This window comes from Aulonocara sp. 'chitande type north' Nkhata Bay, linkage group LG7 (genome assembly GCF_057382095.1).
Source record: "Aulonocara sp. 'chitande type north' Nkhata Bay isolate Kocher_YH1m ecotype deep benthic linkage group LG7, A_spYH_male_GT1.1, whole genome shotgun sequence".
Classification (NCBI taxonomy): Eukaryota; Metazoa; Chordata; class Actinopteri; order Cichliformes; family Cichlidae; genus Aulonocara; species Aulonocara sp. 'chitande type north' Nkhata Bay.
The window spans coordinates 16,172,842-16,198,025 of record NC_141350.1 but is presented as its reverse complement, the minus strand read 5'-3'; the positions used below and the strand labels follow the sequence as shown (position 1 = coordinate 16,198,025).

General features: G+C 40.0%; 1 protein-coding gene across 1 annotated transcript; it reads left to right on the top strand.

The window, feature by feature from the left end:
• Positions 1-993: 993 nt before the first annotated feature.
• Positions 994-24,850, top strand: cd82b (CD82 molecule b). The gene is made up of 9 exons (XM_086299043.1): positions 994-1,157; positions 9,521-9,593; positions 10,666-10,738; positions 15,366-15,490; positions 17,298-17,372; positions 18,888-18,983; positions 19,753-19,926; positions 21,248-21,331; positions 22,783-24,850. Exons 2-9 carry the CDS (start codon positions 9,531-9,533, stop codon positions 22,858-22,860), a joined length of 768 nt encoding a protein of 255 aa, XP_086155169.1. The 5' UTR covers positions 994-1,157; positions 9,521-9,530; the 3' UTR covers positions 22,861-24,850.
• The last annotated feature ends 334 nt before the right edge of the window (positions 24,851-25,184 follow it).

Here is a 25,184-nt window from a genome sequence, read left to right as displayed (position 1 = left end):
AAGACGAGCTCCACGCGTTTGTTTTAACGTGTTTAACCAAGAAACTTAAGAGGAGCTGCGCAAGCCCGCGCTTTGTTTGGTGTTTTCTGTCGAGCGTGTCACAACACGATCATCTGCACAAATATAATTCGGTGAATTCCAGCTCGACTACATACTATTCCAGGTCTCACCTTTTCCCCGGGCTCTTCTTACCTCTTTACACACACGCACAGCGTGCAAAGGCTGAAAAGAGGGATTGTGTGGCTGTGGAAACGTGTGCGTAGTTAGGGTTGTTTATAGGCAAAAGGCTCCCATGTGCCCCGGTTTTGTATGCATTCGCCCCACATTTTCCCATTTAATTTATTGAACCCTGGTTTACTGCTTGGGGGTGACATACAGTGACTCATTTAGAAGCTGTGTGAAATGTTTCGTCAAGTTTAACCATCAGCACGTGTGCTGGTATAATCTGCATTACTTTATAAAGTCTTTGTATACAGACAATTCTCTAAACGAGAAAATATCTAGACTGATATTTTCTGTTGGGGCTTAAGTCTTTTTCTCTCGTGAGAGTTTAAGAGAAGTTGCAAAATGTCTGCAAAACGCACAGTCTTGACGCTATCAGGGTAATAAGATTAATGATAATCAGAAGACGGTGCTTCGTCTAATGCTGGGCCCCACATTTGGCATCCGCTGCGAATGAAACTGCAGTTGCAACCGCAGAAAAAGCCACGAAAATCCTTTACTGATTGCTAAGGTGTTACAGGTGTTACACTGTTTTCTTAGATGCCGTTGTAAACTGCGCAAATGCAATGTCTGACAGGAAGTTGAACGCGGTTTGGTTTTTGGGTTTTTTTTGTTGTTTTTTTTGTTTTCTCCTGATGAAGAAAAGAAAACAATGTGCCCGTTGTGTAAATGAGACACCCACAAAAGAAAAACTCACAAGGTTGAGGTTGTGAAATTGTAATAAAAGAACTAAAAAACACACCTGCAGTTGTGTTGCACCAGGAAGGCAGGAGAGGGTTAAAATGTGGGTGTAACGAATTTGCCCCCTCACGCACATAAACCACACACAAACCAGTCAGACAGACACCATCATTTGTTTCTCTCACACTCCGAGACCAGACTCTGTTTCAACGGTAGACTCCTCTGTCAGCTCTGAGCACCTCCAGAGACGCAAAGTAAGTGTTTGCGATGTTTTTGTGTATCTAGCTAGTAATAACCCCAGAGTTACCCGCGCTAGCTTGTGAAAACACGCCGTTGGAATGCCCCCTTTTTTTGTACTTTGTTTGGAGACCTTTTGTTTAGTTTACAACGGTCTTTATGGGCCGTTTATTTTCTGTTAAAGTTGCTGGAAACTTGTTAATAGAGTGAGTAGTTAATTTTGTCGGGGAAATTTGAGGAGCTGGTCAGTGGACGGTCAGCTAGCCGTGAAAGACACGAGATGCTGTGTTCAGTGTCAGGCAGAGCCAGAGTTTCAGTCCCAGGAGTCATTCAGATGTAAAAATACTTTTTCAGCCAGATTCAAGTCCTCGCTTTTTGTCGTTTGTACACGTTTAATGCTGGTGTATTGACTTTAATATGTTGTGTGAGAGCTGTACGTGTTTGTTGGGCAAACGTTAAAACAGATGTTCAAGGTTCTGCTTTCGACATGGTGTAATTACATTATTTCGACCTTCCTGGACACTGAAAAAATGGCTGAGTGTGGATAATTGTTATGATTGGTATTTTGTGATTATTTTTTTAGACTTTACACTTGAGCAAATGAAAAAAAAAAACTAATAAAACAACTCCCCCCCCCCCCCCCTGTTTTTTAAAATGAGGCAACGTAATGCAAAGTTTAAAGCGTTTAAGACCAGTGACGTACCTATGAAATCTGGGGCCCAAACGTATGTGGTCTCACATGCCAGATCGGTATAATAAACACGTGAAAGCATGTGAAGTAAAGCTATTATAGTTCACTCAAATATATTTTCACATCTAGTTTTAGTTAACTGAAATATAACACAAAACAAAAATGAACTAAAATAGAATTACAGGGAAAATATTTTTAGTTTAGTTTAGTTTTTATTTAAATTTGGCAAAGACATTGATAGATGTGTTTATTGAGGCTCAACTGCATTTAAAAAGGGGATCAGCTTTGGGTTAGTATCTTGCCTAAGGAAATTTGGCATGCAGACTGGAGCAGCCAGAGATCGAACCACCAGTCTTCCAATTAGTAGATGACCTGCTCTACATTCTGAACTACAGCCACCCCTAAATATTAATAGATCAGTAGTGGCTAAATCCTGCCTCTGACATTTTCCATTAATACAGTTTAAAAATTGAGAAAAGCTAGTATTGAAATGAAAAGTAAACAAATTGCCAAAAAACAAGAATTAAACTGAAACTAAACTGAATTGAAAGCAAAGTGCACATAAAACACATACTAATCAGAAAATTATAATAACTGATGTGAAGTGGTTATTAGTTATCAAGATTATCAGCATCAAAGTCTTTTTAAATATGAAATTTGAGCACAGTTCATCCCCTTAATGCAGTAATTACAGTGTGAAGCTTCAGGGTAAAAGAGTTCAAAGTTTTCACGTCTTTGTTATACTGTGAGCACAAAACATACAGGTGGAAGCCTTCTACATCTGGCACATACACAGAAAGATTACAGAAAATAAATCCCTAAATAAAATGAATTGTAATTAAAGTAAATTAGTTTCCAACAATTCCTATCAAAATCTTCTCCCATGTTGATCTTAATAAATCCCAATAAACTTGTGGTCTGAATATTCAAAGTAAAAAAAACAAAAACAAAACAGGTGACGCACTGACACTAAAACGTATTATTTACACAGTAGCCAGTATTCGTGGTGGATATAAAATAACTTTTAATTACCCACTTATTGAGTCTGTGTCTGATATTGTCTGTAATCTGAGAAGATGGGGCTGTTTTTCGAATTTTATACATTTCTCTTCATTAATCCAGCTAGTTAAGTGCTCTGATACTTGTCTATGGAACAAGAAGAACAAGAAGAACCAGAAACATTTTTGGCCATTCTCCAGCAGGAGTGGCCTAAACCTTTTGCACTTTTCACCGTGGAGGCTCTGTGGGAGCACTGGGGGGAAAAAAAAAAAAAAAACACATCCAAAAAATGGTGCTGTAATTCCAGGGTTTGGGTGGTCCTTCCACATGTTAGGGGCCTAGTAACTGTTTTATTTCTCTCAGTGCAACAGCCCTAATTGTAAGCTGAGATAGTTTGAAGTGGAAGCAATGAGTAAGCTACTGAAATTCTAGGTAACATCCAGTTAATACAGTCTTGCAGTCTTTCTGCATTTGTGGTATGCCTTTAAGCAATTTTGTGGTGTACGAGAAGAAGTTGAAGTCTGAGTAGGCAAATGAATTCTCAGTGCCTGCCTGGGCTCAAACGCCTCTCTCTAAAGTTTAATGTAGAGTAGAGTAAGGGACTATTTTGAGTGTTTGCTTATTCTGGAAGTATTTGTGATTGGACAAATTGTTAAATTTGTTAAACTGTACTTCAGGGTTTGGAGAACAGTTGTAGATTGACGTAATCGAGTTACTCAGTGGTTTTGTTGGACCTATAGAGCCTATACAGAATAAAATCTAATTTTGGAAGCACCATAACAGGTATTGATGACTCGCTGTAAAGGTCATCAGCAACTAAGAATATATGCCAGCAGGGCTTTCTAAAAAGTGGACCAAACTACCAATGAAAACTAAAAAATGATGTATTAGAAAAGAGAACTTTCTGGCAAAATACCTCCCAGACAGAAGTCTCTCTAAAAAAAAAAACCCTCTCCCACTGCTGTTGCACCACAAATCATTGTGTTAATAGATTAGTAATTACAGTTTTGTTTTTGTTCTTGTTTTTTTTTCTTTGACTCTTCTTGGTCTAAGGATGTCAAAAGAATTTCTTCTGGTATTAAACTTTGATATTTAATTCTGTTAAAATTAGATTCCTTTCTTCCCATTCATTATTTTTCATTCGGCTGCTGTTATGTATCATTGAATTTAGAGTTTGGTGGGGTTTTTTGCTACTCTGTTTTGTTTCGTTTATACACAAAATGATTGTCTCGTTGCCATAAATGCCTCATCTTTTCTACTGAATAGTGGGGGATTTTTTTTTTTTTTGGTTTCTGACAGTTTAAATGTCACATAAGTGGAAATTTGAAATCTGTCATCTCACAAAATTCCATCCATCCATTTTCTATGACCTGTAAGGGTCCGTGTCATGAGGACAGCAGTGTAAATATAGCTCTTCCTGTCCATCCTCACTGTCTTCAGCTCTTCTTGGTGTTCCTAAGCCAGCTGAGAGACGACATCTCTGCTAATGTCCTGTATCTGCCCTAGAAAATCTCTCAAACACCTTGACTAGGATGGGACAAGGAGGCATCCTAGTCAGATGTCCGAACCCCCCCCCCCCCCCCCCCCCCCCCCCTTTTGTCTTTTCTGATGTAGAGGAACGTTGGTCATACTCTGTCCTCTCCTGAGTGACTGGAGTCATCACGCTATTTCTAAGGGGGAGCTCAGACACTTTAAGTCCTTTCTACTGCTTGTATCTATGATTTTGTCCTTTCTCTCATAGCTCACAGCCCGTAGATTGTAGGAATCTTGACCAGTATATCGACATTTATTTGACAATGCTGGACTCCACTGTTTCACCACTTGTATAAATACTTAAAAGTTGCTACCTCAAGTAGAGGAGCTTACTTTCAAACCGGAGCAGGGATTTGACCACTTTTCCGGCCAAAAACCATGACATCACAATTAGAGGTGCACATCTCACCCACACCACTTCACACTCAGCTTTGAATAGAAAACCAGAAACAGTAGAACCCCACCCCAGAAAACAAAGACGTAATTCTGTGATCACACATCTGATAACCTCAACCCCTTGGCTGTTCTTAGAAACCGAGAAACGGGAACAAATCTCTCTGATTTATTGGCAATGATGTGACTTGATATGGTTGGATGGGTGGATAAAAACATTGTCAATTACATGATATAGTGACTGTAGACCAAATCTGTGTTTAGTCTTGTTGCCACAGATGTGTCATCATTTTCATTTACGTGGGTAGGTACCAGGCACCCAACCACAGATGGGGAGTTTACTGATTTCTTTTGCCATACAGCTTGTCATTACATAGATGCAAAATGGGAAATCCCCTCCATCCCTGAAAACCCACTGAGGTGTATCAACTAATAAAGCAACTGAACTGATAAAACATCGTCTATATTACCGACACCCCATGACTCAGGCGAATTAAAAACTTTCATAGACATAAAAAATAACATGTTGACGAAAGCTATCAATACTAGCAGCCCTGATTCTCTGACCAGCAGCCCTGATTCTCTGACCAGCAGACCGCAGAGGCGGATTTTACTCCAGGGGCTGTTTCTAGGAATGCATGCATTTTGAAGATGTTTTCTTTTGTCACTGAAATGCAGCAGTAAACAACCTACAACCTGTTCGTGCATGGTGATCAACAGTTTTTGAAATGTTAAAGCAGGATTCTGGCACGATATTGAGAGCTTTAGTAGTACCAGGATGGTGTCTGGTTCATTCGTTCCAACACTGTGGCCTCACAGATGCGTAAAATGGGAATATGACCCATGTTAGGAGGAGGTAGTAGAGGGAGCTTGGCACACTGCCTGACGTTTTGTGTTCAACACGACCATAGCTGATCAATGCTGGGTCCATTTCAGACACAGTTGCTGCCATCTGCCATTCGTGCTGTCTCGTCTCTGTAACCCATGCTTGTGAACTGACCCTTTGTACAAACACTTATTTCAGCGTAATGCTTTTAACCTTTTATTGCACCCAAAATACTGTTAGTAGGTGTTCGCACCTTACGCCAAACCACAGGGAGGGAGATGGAGGATGTAAAGAGGGGGGAAAAAATGTGTGAGATCACAGGGCCGGGAAGTTCAGGTAATTCTGTCGCGGTTTTATTCAGGGGAATTTTTCTTTTTTCTATCCTGCACATTGTTTTTACACCAAGCTGAGCCTTCACCTAGTTCAAATTGGAGAGATGAAAAATAACCTTTCAAGTAAACTGCCTTTTGACATCAGCAGCAGCATATATATATTTTCTACTTGTAATGAATGGTTAAAATCCCACTCCTGGGTGGCTGTTTAGCTCCACTTCCCATTCCACTGCCGAGCCTTTATTTTCACATGCTTCCAGGAAGTTAACTGTGATTGGCTTTGACTGTGTAAGCTACGCAATAAGAATTCTCTAAATGCATTTTCAACTTGATCTTGTCAGTGTGCGAGCTTCTATGAAAGCTATACTCCCAAAAGAGTATAACCTCAGTTACTGCCTCGTAATAAATTAGGCTAGCACTAGGGCTGCCACAAACGATTATTTTGATAGTCGACTAGTCACCGATTATTTATGCGATTAGTCGACTAATCAGATCATCATCCACTGGACGTAAAACTACAGCTTATTGCACCAGCAGCATCTGCTCTTATATAACTATCATTAGCTTACAGCTTTAAGCTTTTAAGGTGCTAACTAAAAATAATGACAAGATGATAGTTTATTCAATTTTAATGAAATTTGCAGATTGTTTTGGTAAAGTTTAATAAACTCCTTGCTATCTAAAATATAACAGGACACCGGAGTATATTCTCCAGCATCTCACACTTCTGATAATCAGCTGTCTGCTTGACGTTTATTCAGCTGTGTAAAAACTATAACTTTAATCTCAGCCAAACGATTTACTCAGGAACAAATAAAATACAAAAAAAAAAAAAAAAAAAAAGCCAAACAACAACATTTTTAATTTATCTAAGTGACTCATATATATTTAACCTGAGTCGCGAAAGATGGCGGTGGGTTTGAAAACAATTTGCCGGGAGTCCGGTGTTCTCACGGCGCTAGTGACCTAGCCCCCGGCTAGCTATCGAGCTAGTGGGTAACAGACGTCTCCGAAAACGTCGGAGCGCTTTTGAAAATATGTGGTGTCCTGATAAACTGAGCCGATATTTGAGGTTTACACAGCTACATTCTCGCCTGAAAATATGTTAAACGTTTATTTTGTGACCCAGAAAGAATAATAAGAGTAATATTAAAACTAACTAGCTACCGCCATTGTTGGAAACTAAGCTGGGCCGCGCTATGAATTCTGGGACACAGCTGCTTCTTCTTCTTCGGGGTTTAACGGCAGCTGGCATCCTTGTACATGCTGTGCTGCCATCTTCTGTTTCAGTCCGTTATTACACTCTTAAATCCTGCTATTATTCCTGTGTCTTTTGCGATCTTACAAAGCTTCAAACGACACGTCGACTATTAAATCAGTCGTCGACGATTTTGATAGTCGACGTAATCGTGACTAGTCGACAAATCGTGGCAGCCCTAGCTAGCACGTTATCTTATTTATGTTTGTTGTTTCAGAAATATAATAAGTAGCATTGAGGCATTGTTGGGAACTGTTTTAAGATGGACTGGGGGCTCAGTCAGCAAACAATGGTTGTCATAACTAAGCCTTTTTTTAATCCCCGCTGCTGCTCACCATCTAGACATAAAGACCAACAATCTCCTTTAAGGATTATCTACTTTGCAAGGGTATCTGCTGTGTGGTTTGGGCTTTGCATTGTGTGTAGCTTTGTAAATATGAAATTGTGTTGGTATTTCTATCAGTATTTTTATGCTACATTTAATAAGTAATAATATTGAAAGGCTTTTGATAGAGCTGCTCTACAGACTGTGTATCTGACAAACAACTTAAAACCACGAAAGCATGTTGAATCTGAAAGTATTCTTCAGAAAGCAATCTGAAGTATTTGTTTGTCTGTGTTTATGTTTGTGTAGTCTAAGTAACTCACTCATGTGATAGTTACCAGCAGTTCAAATGAAATTTGATGGTAAAACCAGTTTGAACTACACTGAACAGCATCAAAGCTTTGGGGTTTGGTTGTTTTTTGCTGGGGTTTTTTTTTTTTTTTTTTTTTTTAAGTCTGTTTTGTAGCTTTTGGCTTTATTTGTACAGTGAAGGAGATAGACAGGAAATGGGGGAGGAGGAGAGAGCGAGGCAGTGACACGTATCATAGATCTGACCCGGCTAAGTTTAACTAACAACGAGTATTGTTGAGCAGAACCTATTTTTCATATTATCTTTAGGCTATAATTAATTTTCATGTTCTCTTCTTTGACATACACAGTGTCTGGAAAAACACTGCAGCTTCCTTTATGCGTAATCTGTAGACAGACTTCTTATCAAGTGAAGAGGAAACAAGATGTGATTAAGAGATGTCAGCAAAGTAAATAGTCTTCATTTGCAAGTCATTTGAGTGGATTTCCAAGATACATATTGTTAATTTGAACTGTTGGTTAACATAGACAAAAGAAAAAAGAACTAAATACATGATTACTTGTTACAGATACTGGAAGAAGGTTTAGATGAAATAAGTGACACAGGAAGAGAGAGCTTGTCATGAGATATACAAGTGCCTCCATGTTGTATTTCAGACTCCTCGAATAACCACAATAGCTGGTTATATTTCCTGTTTTTCCTTAGTATGAGAAAGCTGTGGTGAATATTGTCGTTGGACTGGTTCTGCTCAGGCTGAATCATGTTACCAGGGAGGCTTCATGAAGTGTACAGAGTGTGTGGTGCTGGCCTGGCCTACTTTTTTTTTCTTTTCTTTCTTTCTTTCTTTCTTTCTTTCTTTCTTTCTTTCTTTTTTTTTTTAAAGGGAAAAATTACTTGGAGAAAAGTCACCAAGTGCACTCTGTGTATGTATGAAACCCAAACAGGCTGCATGTGAGCATGAGGTAAACTACTGTAAAACAGTGCAGCTGATGATATTCTATTCTAAAACCAAGAATATCAGACAGTGAAGGCCTTTCCTCGAGGATGTGATCACAGCAGTGTTCGGTCGTGTGTTTATTGGTTGTAGTTTTATACCATATAGGCTCCTTCATAAAATTCACTGCAAAAAAACTGTTGCTAACCAAACTCGTTGTTTCCGTGTTGTGTTATAGCAGTTGGTAGGTTGGTCTAGTCTCTCTCGATTTGAGATAGTAGTACACGTAACCACACGAGCCGTCATCCTCTCCACATAGCCGTCGTGACTTCACCACTCGTCACTTTGTGGTGGTCCTCCTGCTGCTCTTTCCAACCAGGGTGGTTCTTCTTGTTTGTCAAGAACGCAACTGCATTCATTAACAAGTGTTACTGCAAAAACACGATATTTTCCAACAACAGGGCAGCAGTTGTCGCACAAAAGAGGGAATAAGTTGGTCGGTTGAGCTATTTAAGCCTGGAGAAATGTGACTGTTTAAAAATGAACTAGGCTGACGCTGCTTTGAAGATTTGAAGCTGTGTTTAATCAGGAATCCAGCTGTGCAGATTTCTCGACGTCCTTGACTCAAAGCTAACTTTCCTTGTTGTGTCTTTTCTTCATCTTGAGTCGGTTTGTGATCTCTCTCTCTTTTTTTTCTTTTTTTTTTAATGTCTTGCCCACGCTTTGCTGTGATATAACTCTCTGACGTTAATAGCCAATAAATTCTCTTTTGTCTCCAGGAACACAGCCATGGGGAAAGGATGCGTTGCAGTCACCAAATACTTTCTATTTCTCTTCAACCTCCTCTTCTTTGTAAGTATCTGCACATGCATTGCACACACTGTTAGAGTAACCCAACTTTCACCTTGTCAGCAGTTTTGTTTAGCTAAGCTAGACAGACGAGTATGCTGCATCCTACACTTATGACGCACTTAGAGTTGCATGATGTCTTTCAGGGTTATATTTGAATAACTGTCAGATGCTGCCAGGGGATGGTAGAGATACACAGGGAAATGTCGCTGTGACTCTCTCTGTGATAGGAGATATGAAGTTCGGTCAGGTCTAAATTACAACAGATGGTTTCTGTTTGTTTCCTAGTCGCTTGGGCTGGTCACAACATAAAGTCCAGAGGTTCATACAACCCCAGACTCCTAAAACTGACTCTGCGAGGATGTCCAGACCTTTCTAGTGGGTCTGTGGCTGTAAACCTGATGCAGACCTTTTGATGTGAATGCGCCACTGGTGTCTAATAGGAAGCGTGTGTGTCTGTGTCAGTGTTTGTCCATGTGGACAGATTAGTCTAGGGGAGGTTAGGGGAAGCCAGGAAGTGGAGGGCTAATGATGGCTGCCGGGAGCACAAGAGTCTCTCTAAATGAACGGCTCTTAACGAAGGCTTTAATTACTGCTGGGAGGTTGGGGAGGGGCAACGATACAAGTGGATAGCTGGGGAATCAACAGAGCCTCTTATTTGAGAATTTTGCCCCCTCTACAGTGCCCCACAATTTCCAAACAAGGCCCCGCTTAATTACATTGATAGTCTCAGCTTCATAGCCTCATTACAAGGGTATATAAAGTAAATCTGATAATTTTTGGAGGCTTTAAGGAACCAATTACACTATGTTCCAGTTTCCAGTTCTGTTATGAATACTGATGTTAATTGTGAGAAAAGCCTGTGGAATGACTGCCTCCACATCCTGTTTCTTTCCAAATGTTGTTATGAGAGAAAGAGAAAGGCAGACAGAAACACAAGGGACAAGATGCAATCAGATGTATCCCACATGTGACAGACCAAGAGAGCAAAAAAGAAAAAAACAAACCAACTACAAACCGTGTGTAAGACATTAGAGCACATATTGTGCCTGATTTTTCTCTGTCACCTCCACAGGTGTTTGGAGCCCTTATCCTGGGCTTTGGACTGTGGGTTCTGCTTGATAACAAGAGCTTCATTGCTGTCCTACGTAAGTACCTCCTCTCTACAACTAATGCAGATTTTATCCCCTGAGGCGCATTCCTAAAAGGTCACGAGGGTCTGCTCACACCTTACTAAAAGTGTGACTCACATATGAATGTTGATGACTTCCTGTGCACCCTGTAGAGATACAGACACACACTGACAGGCACATCTGTGAGAAGTGGGTTACTCAGGGGGGATGACGGGCTCTTGATTACTAGGGCATCTTAAAAGGTTTCATCTTAGGGTGGAAAATGGCAGTTGTATCCCCCTCCTCCACTTTCCACACTTTGAACTTGCCCGTTTTCTTAGTCCTACAGATGGCAGAGGTGCTAGATAACATTTCCCACTTGTACAGATGTTCTCACATATCTACTTGTAGACACTGCATAGTAAGAAATACGTTATTATTGCAGTTATCAGCTTTCTTAAAGATAGAAACGTCTTCAACTACTGTGAAGAAGACTGGAGAAAGCATAATGAAGCCCATGTCCAGATTTGCCTGAAAAAGCAGAGAACCACGGATGGAAACTCTTAGTTGCCATAAATCTCTTTTATAAATGCTTTCAGTGTATTCATCCCAAGTGGAGCATTTCCAAGAGCAGCAGTCAAGTTTTTTTCTCAGTTTGTAAAGAGAAATTCCTTCTTTTTATTGTCTGGCAACTTGGTACATGTTGGAAGTCAGATGCAGCACTTTCTTCTACGTGACTCTGATACCTCTTTCCTATAGGAGATCTGCATATGTCGTGTTTGCCAAAGCAGGGTCTAATGTTCCATTTAACTCAACCTCTGATGAGTGGTTGTGACCTGATTCACTGTGCCAGGCTAGAAGGGCTGTGAGATTTACTGCTCTTAGACAGACTCAGTTTGAATCAGTCAAATTAGATTAATTACTGTTTTGTTAATTGTTTCGGCGCCTTGCATTGTTTGGTTTTACGGCATCGGCTGAACTTTCCAGTGATTTTTAACAAGTACGATTAATGGACTAAATAGAAGTCTGAATGATCAAAAATAAAAGTTGAGTTCTTTGATAATGAGATAAGAAAATTCTAGGTCAAGTAGAGCAGAAGTCATCTGTATTTTGGTTGGAAGTTTGGGGTTATTTTTTCATTTGCTATCTTGATCGGTTGTTTGTGAAAAGAGTAGAGTTTGATCAAAACAATCTCTAGAATTGACCTTTATTGTCCTAAAACTTAGTGAGTCCAAGGTTGTTGTTCAGCTGAGTTTGGTTATCTCAAATTAGGCCTTCAGGAAATAAAGGCAGTAGAGTGTGCATCATCCTTTTCAGCCTCAGGCCTATTGTTGTGATAATCCAGCTGTTCCCCAAGAGATAGCATGATTCATTCATACCTTATTCGTGCTAGGAGGAGTCTAATGACCTCCCCCCCTACTTGTATTTATGTTCCCTATACCTAAACTCTGCTCCGCCTTGGATGTCTAACCTCACAGAAAATATCGTATCACTCTGCAGAAGAACAAAAGCTCCAGCCAGCTCTGTTTATTGACTCTTGTGCATTCCCCTCAGAAGCTTGGTCTGCCTATAAACAGGATCTTTGTGTTTTTAGTTTCCATTCTTTATGAGTTATATTAGCAAAGGCCTTTGCAGCTGTCCCAGTGACTTCAGGCAGGGAAACTATGAGGATGTTGTGGTTTCAGGCGCCCCTGCCCCCCCTCTTTTTAAGTTAAAAAAGACATCTTCCCCTCACTATATACTCGCCTATATCAGAGCACTGATGTTAATAGTTTACTGTAACATGATGCCTTCAGTTTATCTTGCTGGCGTTTGCTAAAATACAGCGTGCATATTATTTAGACAAGTCAGCCTGGGAGTCAGGGAGAAGAGGTATGTGAGACGGAGAGCGCGCCAAAGCACTGTTTGGAAATGTGCTTCATATTAATTCCGAAACTTTTACAGAGGCACAGGGAGAGAAAAAGAGAACATGCTGGAAAAAGATTTTCTTTGGACTCTTTCAACTCAGAATTCAGCAAAGTAAAGGAAAAAAAACTTGATCTGCCTGTGTTTAATTTTTAAACCTGTGCGTATAGTCAAGTATGACTTTTCGCCATCTGTATGGAAGCTCAGTGTGTGGCTTCGGTCATGTTTACAGAAGGACCTGCAGCACCAAACAATCCTAACTCCTGCTCTCCCTCGCCAGCCGTCTTGAAGGGCACCATGAGTTTTCCTTCTTTAAATGGAAAGTTCCATGGAAACCACTGAAGTAACTATTTTAGAATATCTAACAGAGACCTACATAGAAACTTGCCAGAGTAGATGACAGAATAGCACAGTAACCAGGCTAATACATGCTGACTGCAGGAGGATGCTATGTTTTTGGTATTACTCCAGAAGCACACAGATGCAGGAAGCTTGTAAAGAACAGTTTCTGTTCTGCTGCTGCAACCTTTGAAACACCTGCAACTGGTCTTAGGAGTACAAGGAAACTGTTGTTTTGTTTTTTATTTAAAAAGGCTTCCTTTTTCTAAATGTGTGATGAAAAGATGGAAAGAAGAACTAAGCAGACTCAGTACCCCGATTGTGTTTTTCAGTTAGCTGCTGCCAAGGTTTTTGTAGTGAGTTATGTTAACAATCTAAAACTAAGTGTGTTGAAACATTTCCGTTAACTGAAATTAGCCTGCATTTTATACTATGCAGGCTAATTAAAATATACAGCTTTAATTCTGTTTGGTGACATTTTTCATACAGAGGCTTGGATGTCTACATGATTGTATAATTCTGTTTGTGAACTAAAATGTTGCTTCTTACAAATACCCATGTTATTGCATTAGAGTTGCACTGCAGTTCCTCAAACTTCTGGGTGTATGTTATTAGTTTGCGTAAACACCGGGCTGCATGAAAACCACACACAGAACATCTAATTTAAACTCTGTAGTTAATAATCATAGCACACCGGTTTACCATCTACATGGAAAATACATGTTTGCGGTCCACTGTAGCTGCATACTCTTCAAGTGAACCTTCAGTGCGTTGAATTACACTAATAAATGTAATGATGACAATATAGGAAGCAAAATGTCGGCACATATCTTGCTGTGTCATGTAACTTTTTCTTTGCTTTTCTCTCTCGTCTGACTATGTAAATGTTGATTTGTTGCACCTCTAACTAGAGCCTTAGAAATCTCTTACATGCATTAATATATTTAGTGTTGCTAAATGTTCTCGCTCCGGCTCCTAACTGTACCTACTGTATACTTTTATGCATGTCCCTAAATCCCTCAGGTTAATTACTGAAACCCGTGGACATCTGTTGCTTTTGCAGCTACTAGTTGGTTGCGTGTGTGTGTGAGGGGAGGGTTGGGCGTGCGGTTATGAGAAAGACAGAAATAACATGCCCCAGCTGAATACCGGATATAGAACATACAACATGGTTGTCTGCCTCCCTTTTAATGTTACCTCATAAACACTCGATACACGGTGACCTCATCACTTTCAGAAAGTATTCTTAAACCACCACAGCATACACTGTTATGGTAGCCCATGTCGAATCAGCAGTGTACATGCATTCAGTCACATCTTGTTCATAGTTTTGGTAAGTTTATATCACGTATTTAAAGGTGTTTCAGTACTAACAAGAAATTACTGTAAATGCTATAAAGGCTTCCATTTAGTGTTCTGACAAGTTGCGTGAGCTATAAAATATTATTTATAGTTAAGACAGGATATGAAAATGTGCTGCAGCCATAAAGATTTTCTATTTATTTTTGTTTAATGATGCATCCTGTTCCGATAAGTGCAGATGATAAAGTGTATCATGGAGGTTTTCAAAGTAACATGGTGCTAGTTCAAGAAGAGCTAATGTTCCTTCTTTGCAGTCATAAAGTAGAGTAATAAAGTTTAGCTTGATTTTAACAATCTTCAGAGATATTAATATTGACTGTGCATCTGACAGAGCACATATAAAGAAAAGCAACACAGAAATATATTCACAGATATTAGAGGTGAGGTGTCAGAGCCTTTCTGTCTGTCAGCTCTTTTACCAAACTGTCGCGAGTGAGTTATCTGATTTGCTGTTTTGTTTGCTTGGCCCAGGAATCCTTGATAAGATGGAGCCATTTGACAGAGCTCAAAATCTAGCCTCATCCGTGGATTGAGCTTGGAGTCTTTGGAGCTCTTCCAAAGCAGATAACACACAGAGTCACATAATGGCTCCAATTTATCTCCTCTCCAACCTTCCCAGTGCCGGCCCCCTCCTCCTGCAGAATCCCTCCCACTCTACATACCAGAAAGGGAAATCAATTTATCTCGCCACACACTGACTTGTCTCAGTCTATTCTGAGAGAAAAACCTTTTGTGTGAGAAAAGAATGTGTTCTCACACAAAAGCTTGCATGATTTCAACATAGAAAATTTGCTCGGTGAACGAGGTTTGGCTAACCGTAACCTGTGTGTGTAAAAATGTGTTTGCAGAAGTAAAAAGGCCCCCACTTATGTGGTGCAAAAGTCTGTCTCATTTGGCCTGCTAGACACAGTTGCATTTGTATTACAGTTAGTGGAGAAAAAGAACAGAAGTCAGGGGCCTGTCACCATAAAAATCATGTTTGTGCCACCCTTTTAGATCTCAGGAATTCTATATGTTGATCTCTTTCTGTGCCCCTGATTGTTTCCATCTTCTCCAGAGGAATCATCAGATACTGTGAAAGTGGCCTCATACATCCTCATCGGAGTGGGTTCCCTGACGATGGCCATGGGCTTCTTTGGCTGCATTGGATCCATCTACGAAGTCCGTTGTCTTCTGGGTCTGGTGAGAAGCTACACTGACTTTAAACTCTTTTTAATCTCTTTTGCCTCTATCTGCAATCGAGTGCATAATTAAAACAGTAAATACTGTTCGAGGTATTGTTTCCTACTTATTTATATTTATTCTCTTATCGTTTTAAACACACAGAAGCTTAATTTTATTTAATGAAACATTCACCTACCTGCTTGAGCTCTCAAGGCTAAGAACATGTGGTATATTCCTGCTGACATTAAAACCCTTCAGCATTTCTGCTAAATGTGTGCTGCCAGGCTATCACAGCATGTGTGGATTTACAGGTGGTGGGGTGGGGGGGATGGGGATAAAGCCAGTAAAATGTAGGGGATACAACAAGAGTGGGGATGGGTGCGTGACCTACAGTGTTAAACCTGCAAGGGGTTAACTGAATAACTGCTGTGACCTACTTCTTCCAGTGACAGTGACCAGCTGGCAGTAGAGCCTCTCTCTCTCTCTCTCACTCACACACACACACACACACACACACACACACACACACACACACACACACACACACACACACACACACTGAGGGAAGACTGGAAAAGCTGGATGTGTCTGCCCAAAAAGTGTTTTTCTCTTATTCTGGTTTGTTTCTATTTGTTACATGTGAATAAATTTCCATTTATTAGAGTTGATAATTTGTTTACTTTCTATCTATTCAGTACATTAACTGTGTGAGGATGAGATGCAATAAAAAAAGTTAAGAGAACAGGTCCAGATTATAAGCTTTACCGTTGGCTGATCTCACAATCGTCTCCTACACTGTTTTCAGCACGGCTGCTATCTTAGTCGAAGTCCTGTTATGACTCTACATTTATGTCTCTGCAATATTCATTGGATCACCTCCTGTGTGTCATAACAGTGGACCTGCAACTTGATTGTCATTTTCGTGAAAAGGATGAAAATGTAGGGAAGCAAAACTGGTGAGCGGTCCAGAAACTTCTGCGTTTTGAGTGTGCTCTGAGCTGACAGGAGATGGCTGGCTGACATGCACCATAATTCACATCACTTCTGCTGAATGTTCTTCTTCAGAAGCCCCAGAAAGTTCGAATAGAGCTCCACGTTGACAGTTTCACCGCAGGGAATGAATTCACTGTGCACCATGTTGGAAACTAAAGTGACTAGTATGCCCTCGGTCTCGCACCTCTCCCCACACACTTGCCTTAGGGCTTGGAAACTGTGGAGTCTGACACAAACTTCAGGTTGATTTGAAAAGACAAGTTAAAGTTTGACCTCTGTGCAAGTTTGAGGTCTGTGGTTTAATCATAGAGCACGGAATAAGATCTAAAAACAGCATTCATGCTGGAACTTGTCGGGACCAAAGCAGCCATGTCTGAGAAGATAAGCTTTAACGTGAGATTGGCCTCATTAAATTCTTCTGAATCTGTTTTTAGAGGGGGGTTTTTTTTCATTCAGAAAAAGTGTCAACACTTGTTTTGGTGTTTTGGCTGCCCAAAAATAACCGAGTTTCATGATATTCAGGACTTAATAATCTATTTTCTATCTATCAGCTGCGTGTGGCTGGATATGTTAGTGTTCGTTGAAAGTCTTCCTGCTGCTACTAATTAAAAAACCTAAACTAAACCAGCAGCCTATAATTACCTGAAACTTGCTGTGAAACTGTGCAAAGCTGATGGGAACTACAGATATATGTTCACCAATACAAGCTTTCTTACTTCATTCACTCCTGTTAAAAAAATAATTATTTTATCTGCTTTAAGATTTGGATCGGTGTTTTTCATCTCTTATCAGTGGTTATGTAAAACTGACATACGTCTTTGTCCCCTCACAGTACTTCACCTGCCTCCTCCTCATCCTCGTTGCCCAGATCACTGCTGGAGTTCTCATTTACTTCCAGAGAGATCGGGTAAGAAGCTAGTTTAGTTGATCCTGCTTTACTCTCTTCCCCTATATTTTTTTTCACATCTTCTTTCTTTTTGTGTTATATTTGTTTCCTTTTTTATTTTTACCATATTTCCTAATTTAACCTGTTTCCCCCGCTTCTCGTGCATTCTACCACCTACCACTCCTCCACCCACTAGTACAGTTTGGGCCCACTGGGTACTTGTTTCCCCTTCACAGCTTTCGCTGGCTGTGTGTACATTAACCTGTAAGGAATCCAAAGTTCAACAAATGGAAAGTTTCAGTTTGAGTTTGTGTCATGTGATTGGATTGTGAAAAGTGAGATCAAGAAGGAGGACAGGAGACATGTGATAACAGTACCGGAAGTAGTTTGTAGGTTGCTGTAATCGAAGGCTTTCGTCATCATATTAGTGATGTGGAGCGAGTGTGCTGGAGAATCGCATTAAATGATGTTTTTAAAGCTTTAATCATATGAAATAAGTCTGTCTTCATCTTCTATACGTTAGTACTTTTCACCCCAGAGGCAGAAATTGTCATCGTATTAACTATCATGTCACCCATTTCTGGGTGAAAAAAAAGTTTTAAACAACAGCAACCAAACTGTGGCAAAGTTTAATCCTTTGATAGATGTTATTAGCTCGGCAGGGGGGCTTGAATTAAAACACAAGCTGGCTAAAATAAAAACCATGACAAACAACACCAAAAAACAGCTTAAGATTTTCAAAACGTATTGGATTAAATTTTAAAAAGCTGTTGCGTAGCTGTAAATGTGTTTTTCTGAACTCCTGATGTTTTAATGTTTTCCCCCCTTAAAACCTTTCTTATACAGGTCAAACCAGTAATAGCACCACCTTTGTGTTGTTCTAAAGGGAGTGTTAAGTTGGAGCACATAAACATCTAAAACCGGTTTTGTTCTCTAAACATGGCCTTTCTTTTCCAAGACATAAAAAGCCTTTCCCTTGATAAACCTCACCACTGCGCTCAGGATAGGTGGTGGCTATTTCAGCCCTCCAGCATTTATATGCATGTATGTGTACGTACATGTGTATCTGCGTATCTGTAGCCCAAGACACCCTCCCTGTGTTTAAGGCTCACCACAGGGCAGGGTGGTGCCCATTCCCAGAATAGGGCGAGGCTCTCGCTGTAGAGCCTCAGAAGCTGCATCTCTGCCACCGCTCTGTGGTCGTACACACATAAACACGGAGTCGTTCTCTTGCTAAGCTGTATTTGAACAATGTTTGAGCCCAGCAAGAGACGTCACATAGAAGAACCGACTGCGGCGGTGCTCGAAGAAGCATAAATTTAAAATTTGGAAAAGAACGATCATCTGTGGGATTTGTGGGGGGTTGTTGCTTGTTTATTTGCTTTCCTTCATCACCACTGTTTCACTTCCCCTCTCTGGCTGGTGTTCAACCTTTTTTTTAATGCCTAAAATAAAAAGCACTTTTATTTACGTACAGCCATGGTGTGTTTTCTGATTCTTAGACACTGATAATAATATACTCGTATTCAATTCCAGTTGGCATATGAGATGGACAGCATTATTAAGACTGTGATCATCACCTACCCCAATAACAGGACCACAGAGCACCCCTTGGACTACATTCAGAGGACGGTGAGTTGACGCTTCAGTGTGTTTCCACGCCTTGTCGACCCCCCCCCCCCCCCCCCCGCCAAAAAAAACAACAACATTTGTTTAGATTTCAGTTTGGATTGTTTTGGTGGCAGGCGTGATTACTCTAAATAATTCTTCAAGAATCACATTACAATACATTATAAGCAGCTTTTCTATCCTTTTTAATGCGTAACTCAGTCAATCAACAATTATCATGCAAGCAGCTAACGGTGTGATTGCAGCTTTCCATACATCAGGAGAGACTAATTGTGCTGAATAGTTGTAGGTCTGTAACCTGCAGCCTTCGTCTAACTTAACTTTCATCCAATCCGGTGGGCTCCCTAAGTTCCATCACATCCACCGTTTTCTGGAGACAGCCTTTTCAGAACTATACAAATAAAACTGATCTGAGGGATACGTGAAAATATGTGTATGCTTTGCACTTTGGATGAACTAACTCATTAAACTAATCAGCCTGTACCCAGTTTCTTCCCTCTCTTCTTCCACCTTTCCCTCTTTCTTGCCAAGCCTCTTTCCTCCTGGTCTTTCTGAAAGCAGCAGCCAAGAATACATTGTTCTCAAATATCATAATACAAGTACTCATTCACAGAGCCAAGGGATTTGCTAATTTTGGATCCAGTTTCATTTCCAATTCATTTTTGTCTCTTTTAAAGAAATAAAATGCAGCAAAATCTTTTCAATCCATCCTCTGTGGAGGTTTTTGTGTTTCTAACTTGTCTCACATCCTTACTTTCTCCCATATTACCAGATGAAATGCTGTGGTTTTACTGGGCCGGGCAACTGGTCTGAGAACCCTGTGGTCAAGAACAGCACCCAGGTGCAGTATTCCTGCTCCTGTCGTAATGATTCCTTGCCTGGAGTGGATAAGGCGCTAGCAGGCCTGTGTTCAACCTTGTCCTCGGATCCACCTGTTTATGAAACGGTAAATAACACAATGTAAAGTCTGCAGCCTCCTGTCTGTGCGCTAAGAGTTGAAAATTAGGCGAGCAACTGTTAAATTATACAACCTAGACTGAAATTGTTTTATTTCCATACCATGATATTGCTGCTTATACAAATTATTATTATTATTATTATTATTATTATTATTATTATTTTTGGTATTTTCTTTAATGTTTTCTCCAGGCAGTGGGACAGCCCCAAAATACTGTAGTAAAATTAATAATATCACAGTATTTTAAAAAAAAAAAAAAAAAAAAAGGAATTGATGATCTGCATGTTTGATTCGGCCTTTATACGTTAGAGAGGCAGGGCTGAGATGGTTTGGACATGTGCAGAGGAGGGTTAGTGGATACACTGGACAAAGGAAAAGAGGAAGGACACAAAGAAGATTCATGGATGTAGTGAAGGAGGACGTGTAGACGGTTGCTGTGACATAGGCGAATGTTGGGGATGGGATGAAATGGAGGCAGATGATCTGCTGTCATCAGAGTTTTACTACAGTTATTATCACTGCATTTAAAAAGTATCTTACTTACTGATTGGATGTGTACTACAAGAAGTATAGACTTATTTGAAGTACTTTGCAGCTGCACGTAAGCATAGGAATGATTTTTAATTTATGATTCTTTGTTTTAGGGAATTTAACGATTTTTAACACTTAATGTTTGTGTCTGATAAGGCCCAATCAGCATTAAGGTAAAGTAGATGTCGGAGTTGAATTTTCCAGTAGTCTTAGCAAACAGATTACTGAAGCTTTCAGACTAAGACTGGGTGGAGATCTTAAAACACAACTCTGTTTTAAGGGTCCTAAAACTGTGGAGCAGAATGGACAGTAGACATAAACAGAGCAAAAGTTACACGTTTCAAAATGAAAACCCACCAGTTTGGATTTTTGTTTTGTTTTTAAGTCTAGGCCATGGTTAGGGAGATGACACAGACGTCACACCTTTAATCTTTACAGAACTGTTTGACTAAGACTGGCAGCTCAGTGTGCGACTGTGGTTAAACTCAATCAGCGCCGTGATCGGTGGCAGCCGAGGCAAATTGTTCATACTGCTCTGATTTATCCAAACAGCAGTACAACTCCACCGTTCTGTTGTTTGGTCTGCGTGTTTGAGAAACTTTACACTCCCCAGTCGCTCCCTTCCTCGGCTAAGCTAAACCTGTTATTCTTCCCCTCACAGGCTCAACCCAGAGCTAACAGTTGTGCTTTCAAAAGGCTCAGTTCATGTCCGGCTGTGATCCTGTAATCATTCATCTCTCTGCATGTCCCCCCCCCCCTCTCTTGTTCTCTCCTGTAGGGCTGTAAAACCACCATAGAAACATGGCTAAAGGATAACTTGGGAGTTATTCTGGGGATCTGTGCTGCCGTGGCAGTCGTGGAGGTACAGTATCCGCCTCTTCCTGTTCTGATTTTTATCAAGAGTGCCTTAAGGCTGCCAGTATATTTGTTTTTAACTGCACCATGTCTGCGTTTGCTTGGATCGTAGCTGGTATACAGTTTCAAGTTAGGTCAGGCAGACACAAGATAAATAAATGCATTAAATTATGTTTGTTCATTACAACGATGGCAGAAAGCAAACATATGTGTTTAGATTATCGTAGTAGATAGACTTTATAATCCTCCATATATACTGCTATAGGCTACTTTTAACTCCTTCCTCATTCACAAAAGGTCACCAAAGTGGGTTTGAGTTCGAGTTGAAGATCTGTGCCTTCTCTCGAGGTCTTTCCTTTATGGATCTTTTGCTTGTTTTGTTAGGTGAATGTGTAACTACACCGACAACAGCAGCTTAATCCTACACCCAGGTGCCACATGTACTGTTCCTTTAAAAGTTTGGTCTTCATTACCACACCTCTGGCTTCAGCCAGTTAGCTTAGCTGGAAGCAGAGTGAAACAGCTGGCCAGCATCTGTACATAACTCTTGTAGGCAGAATCTAGTTTGGTTAAAAAGAAAAGCTTCTCCTTCCTCTTTAACTGAATGTCAGAGGCACTAAAAGGAAAGTGAAGAAGCCTTTAGAAAACAAAACCTCCAAAGTTTTAGGAAAACCAAAAACGTATTTATATAGCTTACCTTTTTTGAATAATATATAAATGTAGGTGGAGGAGAGTGTTTGAACCTTTAGAATTTGCAGTAAAATTGAAGGTGAAATTAGAATCTGGCTCTTTACGTTAAAAAAACTGGGAGGTATTGAAGTACGATCCTGACATCTGAGGTTGTGAATCATGGCTCAAAAGCGAGAGGCCTGAGGTCCTCAGAACAGAAAGCAAGCAGTGTTTATTTATGTAGTATCTGTCCCTGCTTTTTCTATATAATAATGTTTCCAGTAGTCTCAGTTTCTGCCGTTTTAGACTAAAACACGGTGCTGTCGTTTTCAAACTAAGACTGGATATGTAGTGTTTCCAAAACGTCTCACAGACAGGAATCACAAAGTGCTGACACAATGCAAAATTTTAAAAAGAAAATAAATCGAACAGCAGATTAAAAAATTTTAAATTAAAAGACAGTGTACAATATTTTTAAAAAATACCCTTTTTTTGAAGCTAAACTAGGGTTAAGGGTACATTACATTAAAGCAGAATTTGGGGAAACACGTTTCTCATGCCAGCGTAAATGGACATGTGCGGTTGAAGCTCTGCAGTGGACATAACTAAAGTATGTGAATATTGTTTCAAGACAGACTTGGAGAAAAAAACAAAGCCTGTGGTTCAATAATTGTAGCCTGTTGTAAATACACAGAAATTCTTTGGTTTTATCACCTGCATGTTTGAGTGCACACTCTGCTCATCAGTTTCAAATGCAATATCTAAGCCGACAACTCCTCTTTCCTCCAGCTCCTCGGGATGATCCTCTCCATGTGTCTCTGCAAGAACGTTGGCCGGGAAGATTACAGCAAAGTGCCGAAGTACTGAGCTGATGCTGGAGCCAGCTTCACATCACACACACAGATGGACGGACTCTCCCTCTCTCTCTCCTCACAGCCCAGTCTTACTTACACACACACACACACACACACACACACACACACACACACACACACACACACACACACACACACACACACACACACACACACACAGACACACACAGACAAATGACAGCTGTCTCCACCATTTGAGCTTCTCATGTCTGCACAGCTGTACAGATTTCTCACGCCCACATGTACACAAACACACACACACTTCTCAAGTGTGATATATTTGTGGACCGTAAGTTGAAAAGTTACTTAATTTTCCTCATTTTATTTGTTTTTATTTTTGATGGAACCTTCTGGCGTTTGATACTATGCAAGTGTTCATTTGTATGTCGTCGTCTTTTTTCTTTTTTTTGTGTCCCCTTGGCTGACCTCAGTGATGCGCTTAACCCTGTAAAGTCATAAGAAAACTGCCAGAAAATTCTTCATTTATTGTGTCTTAATTGAAAATTCAGACACATTTTTTTTAAATAAAAGGAAGTATTAATTTGCGTGTAAGCATTTAAATTGGTATCATCTTTGCCACAGCCATTTTTTATGTTTAAAAATGTTCTGTTGCTTTAAAAAAAAGTGCAATGCATTGATGATGTAGAAGTCTCAAAAACTCATGTATCAAATGTACACCTGGCGCTACAGGGTTAACTGGTGAGAGAAAGAGAGCACTTTAGTGATATTGAGTTAGCTGAGAGCCAGTTATTCTGACTTCAAGGCACGGAGATGAGAGGAAAATGGGAGGGCGCATGCTACTATCTCAAGGTATTTTTGGTGCAGTGGGTGGAGGATGGATGCAGGGCATGGCTGCTGCGGTGGAGGTTTTGGCTTCTGTCGTCAACTCCTCGTACCTAGTAGCCCTCTGTTGACACCCACCACCGGCTCCACCTCATGCCTACCCATCATCTCTAAATCATGTCTGTCTTCCTTTCGGGTACGCATGATTCGTAATGAGCGGCTCTTCGAAATGAACTTTTCTGTTTGAAGTACGTATGCGTATGATGTGTTGAGTGAATATTTTATTTCTTTATGTTCTTTTTTAGTATTTTCATGTTATCTGTTCTTTTTTGTTGTTTTTAAACAGCTGTATATATGACTTTAGATAGTGATCGTGGCATGTTGAGTGCTCGGTCAGCGTTTTATATGGGAAAGCTTTCACCCACATGTTCCTGTTTTAAGACGTCCTATTGTTCTTCGGTTCCTTCGGTTCTTGATGAAGAGCAGAGCACGGCTGCCTGTCAGCACTATTTTGGTCTGAATCGGAGAAATTGGATCCCTTGGTAAATTGTCATCAGTCTTAAAGCTATATTTTCATTTCCTTAACATGGCATGGTTGTTTTTGAACTTACACACAGCTCTTGGCTTTTATTTTGAAAAGTCATTTTTTCGTGTGTCTTTTAGCAGCTGTGTGACCACAGTGGATTTCTTTCAGAGCGTGACTGTTTTCCAAGAAGTTAGTTTATAGTATCAGTCCGTGAGAAAAAGGAAAGACAAAAAAAGTTGTAAGTTATTACATATTCAGAAACTGACTCTTCTCCCACTTATACTTTCTTCTCTAAAAATACTTTTTACAAAACCTCTTCTCTTCCTCATTTGTTTTTTTAGCCGTCTTCTCCATAAAATCCCATCTTTTCACTTCAATACACTATTATAGCTCAATTTATGGTTAATGAGCACTTTCATGAGCCTTCGAAAGCGTGTTCAACACGCTGTAATTACAGAGGATTAAAAGCTGTTACAGTCAGCTTCTACTGCGTGAGCTGCCAAATTGAAAACATTAATTTAAGTTGAAGAAAAATGAAGGTTTCCTTAATGTTTAGAATACTTTGTACACTTTTTCCTTTGTGGAACTTTTAAGCCATGTTAGTAATTAATTGTTTCTTTTTATTACTGAGAATTATTAATAAACATGAACCCACTAGAAACTGTTGACTGCTGATTTCATTTTATTTAAAACTCCAGTTCGAAGTTGGTACGACTTCACGCACAGACTGGAGTCAATCTTTCGCAGGCTGCTTGTTATTTGTGTGTTCAGATGTCACGTTTGTTTGTTTTGTGTTTTACTCAAAGCAACCAGAAGATGGCAGTGTACACCTAACATTTGCACTTGGCTAAAATGAGTAAATTTCCCTGTTATGGCGTTTTATGTGTAAAATGAAAGACTTCTCATCACTGGATTAATTATGCTCTAAAACCCTGATTTATAAAAGCTACAGGTTTAATTAATGGGATTCATCCAGATTCTTATGAAATTGGTTATTTCACTACCTT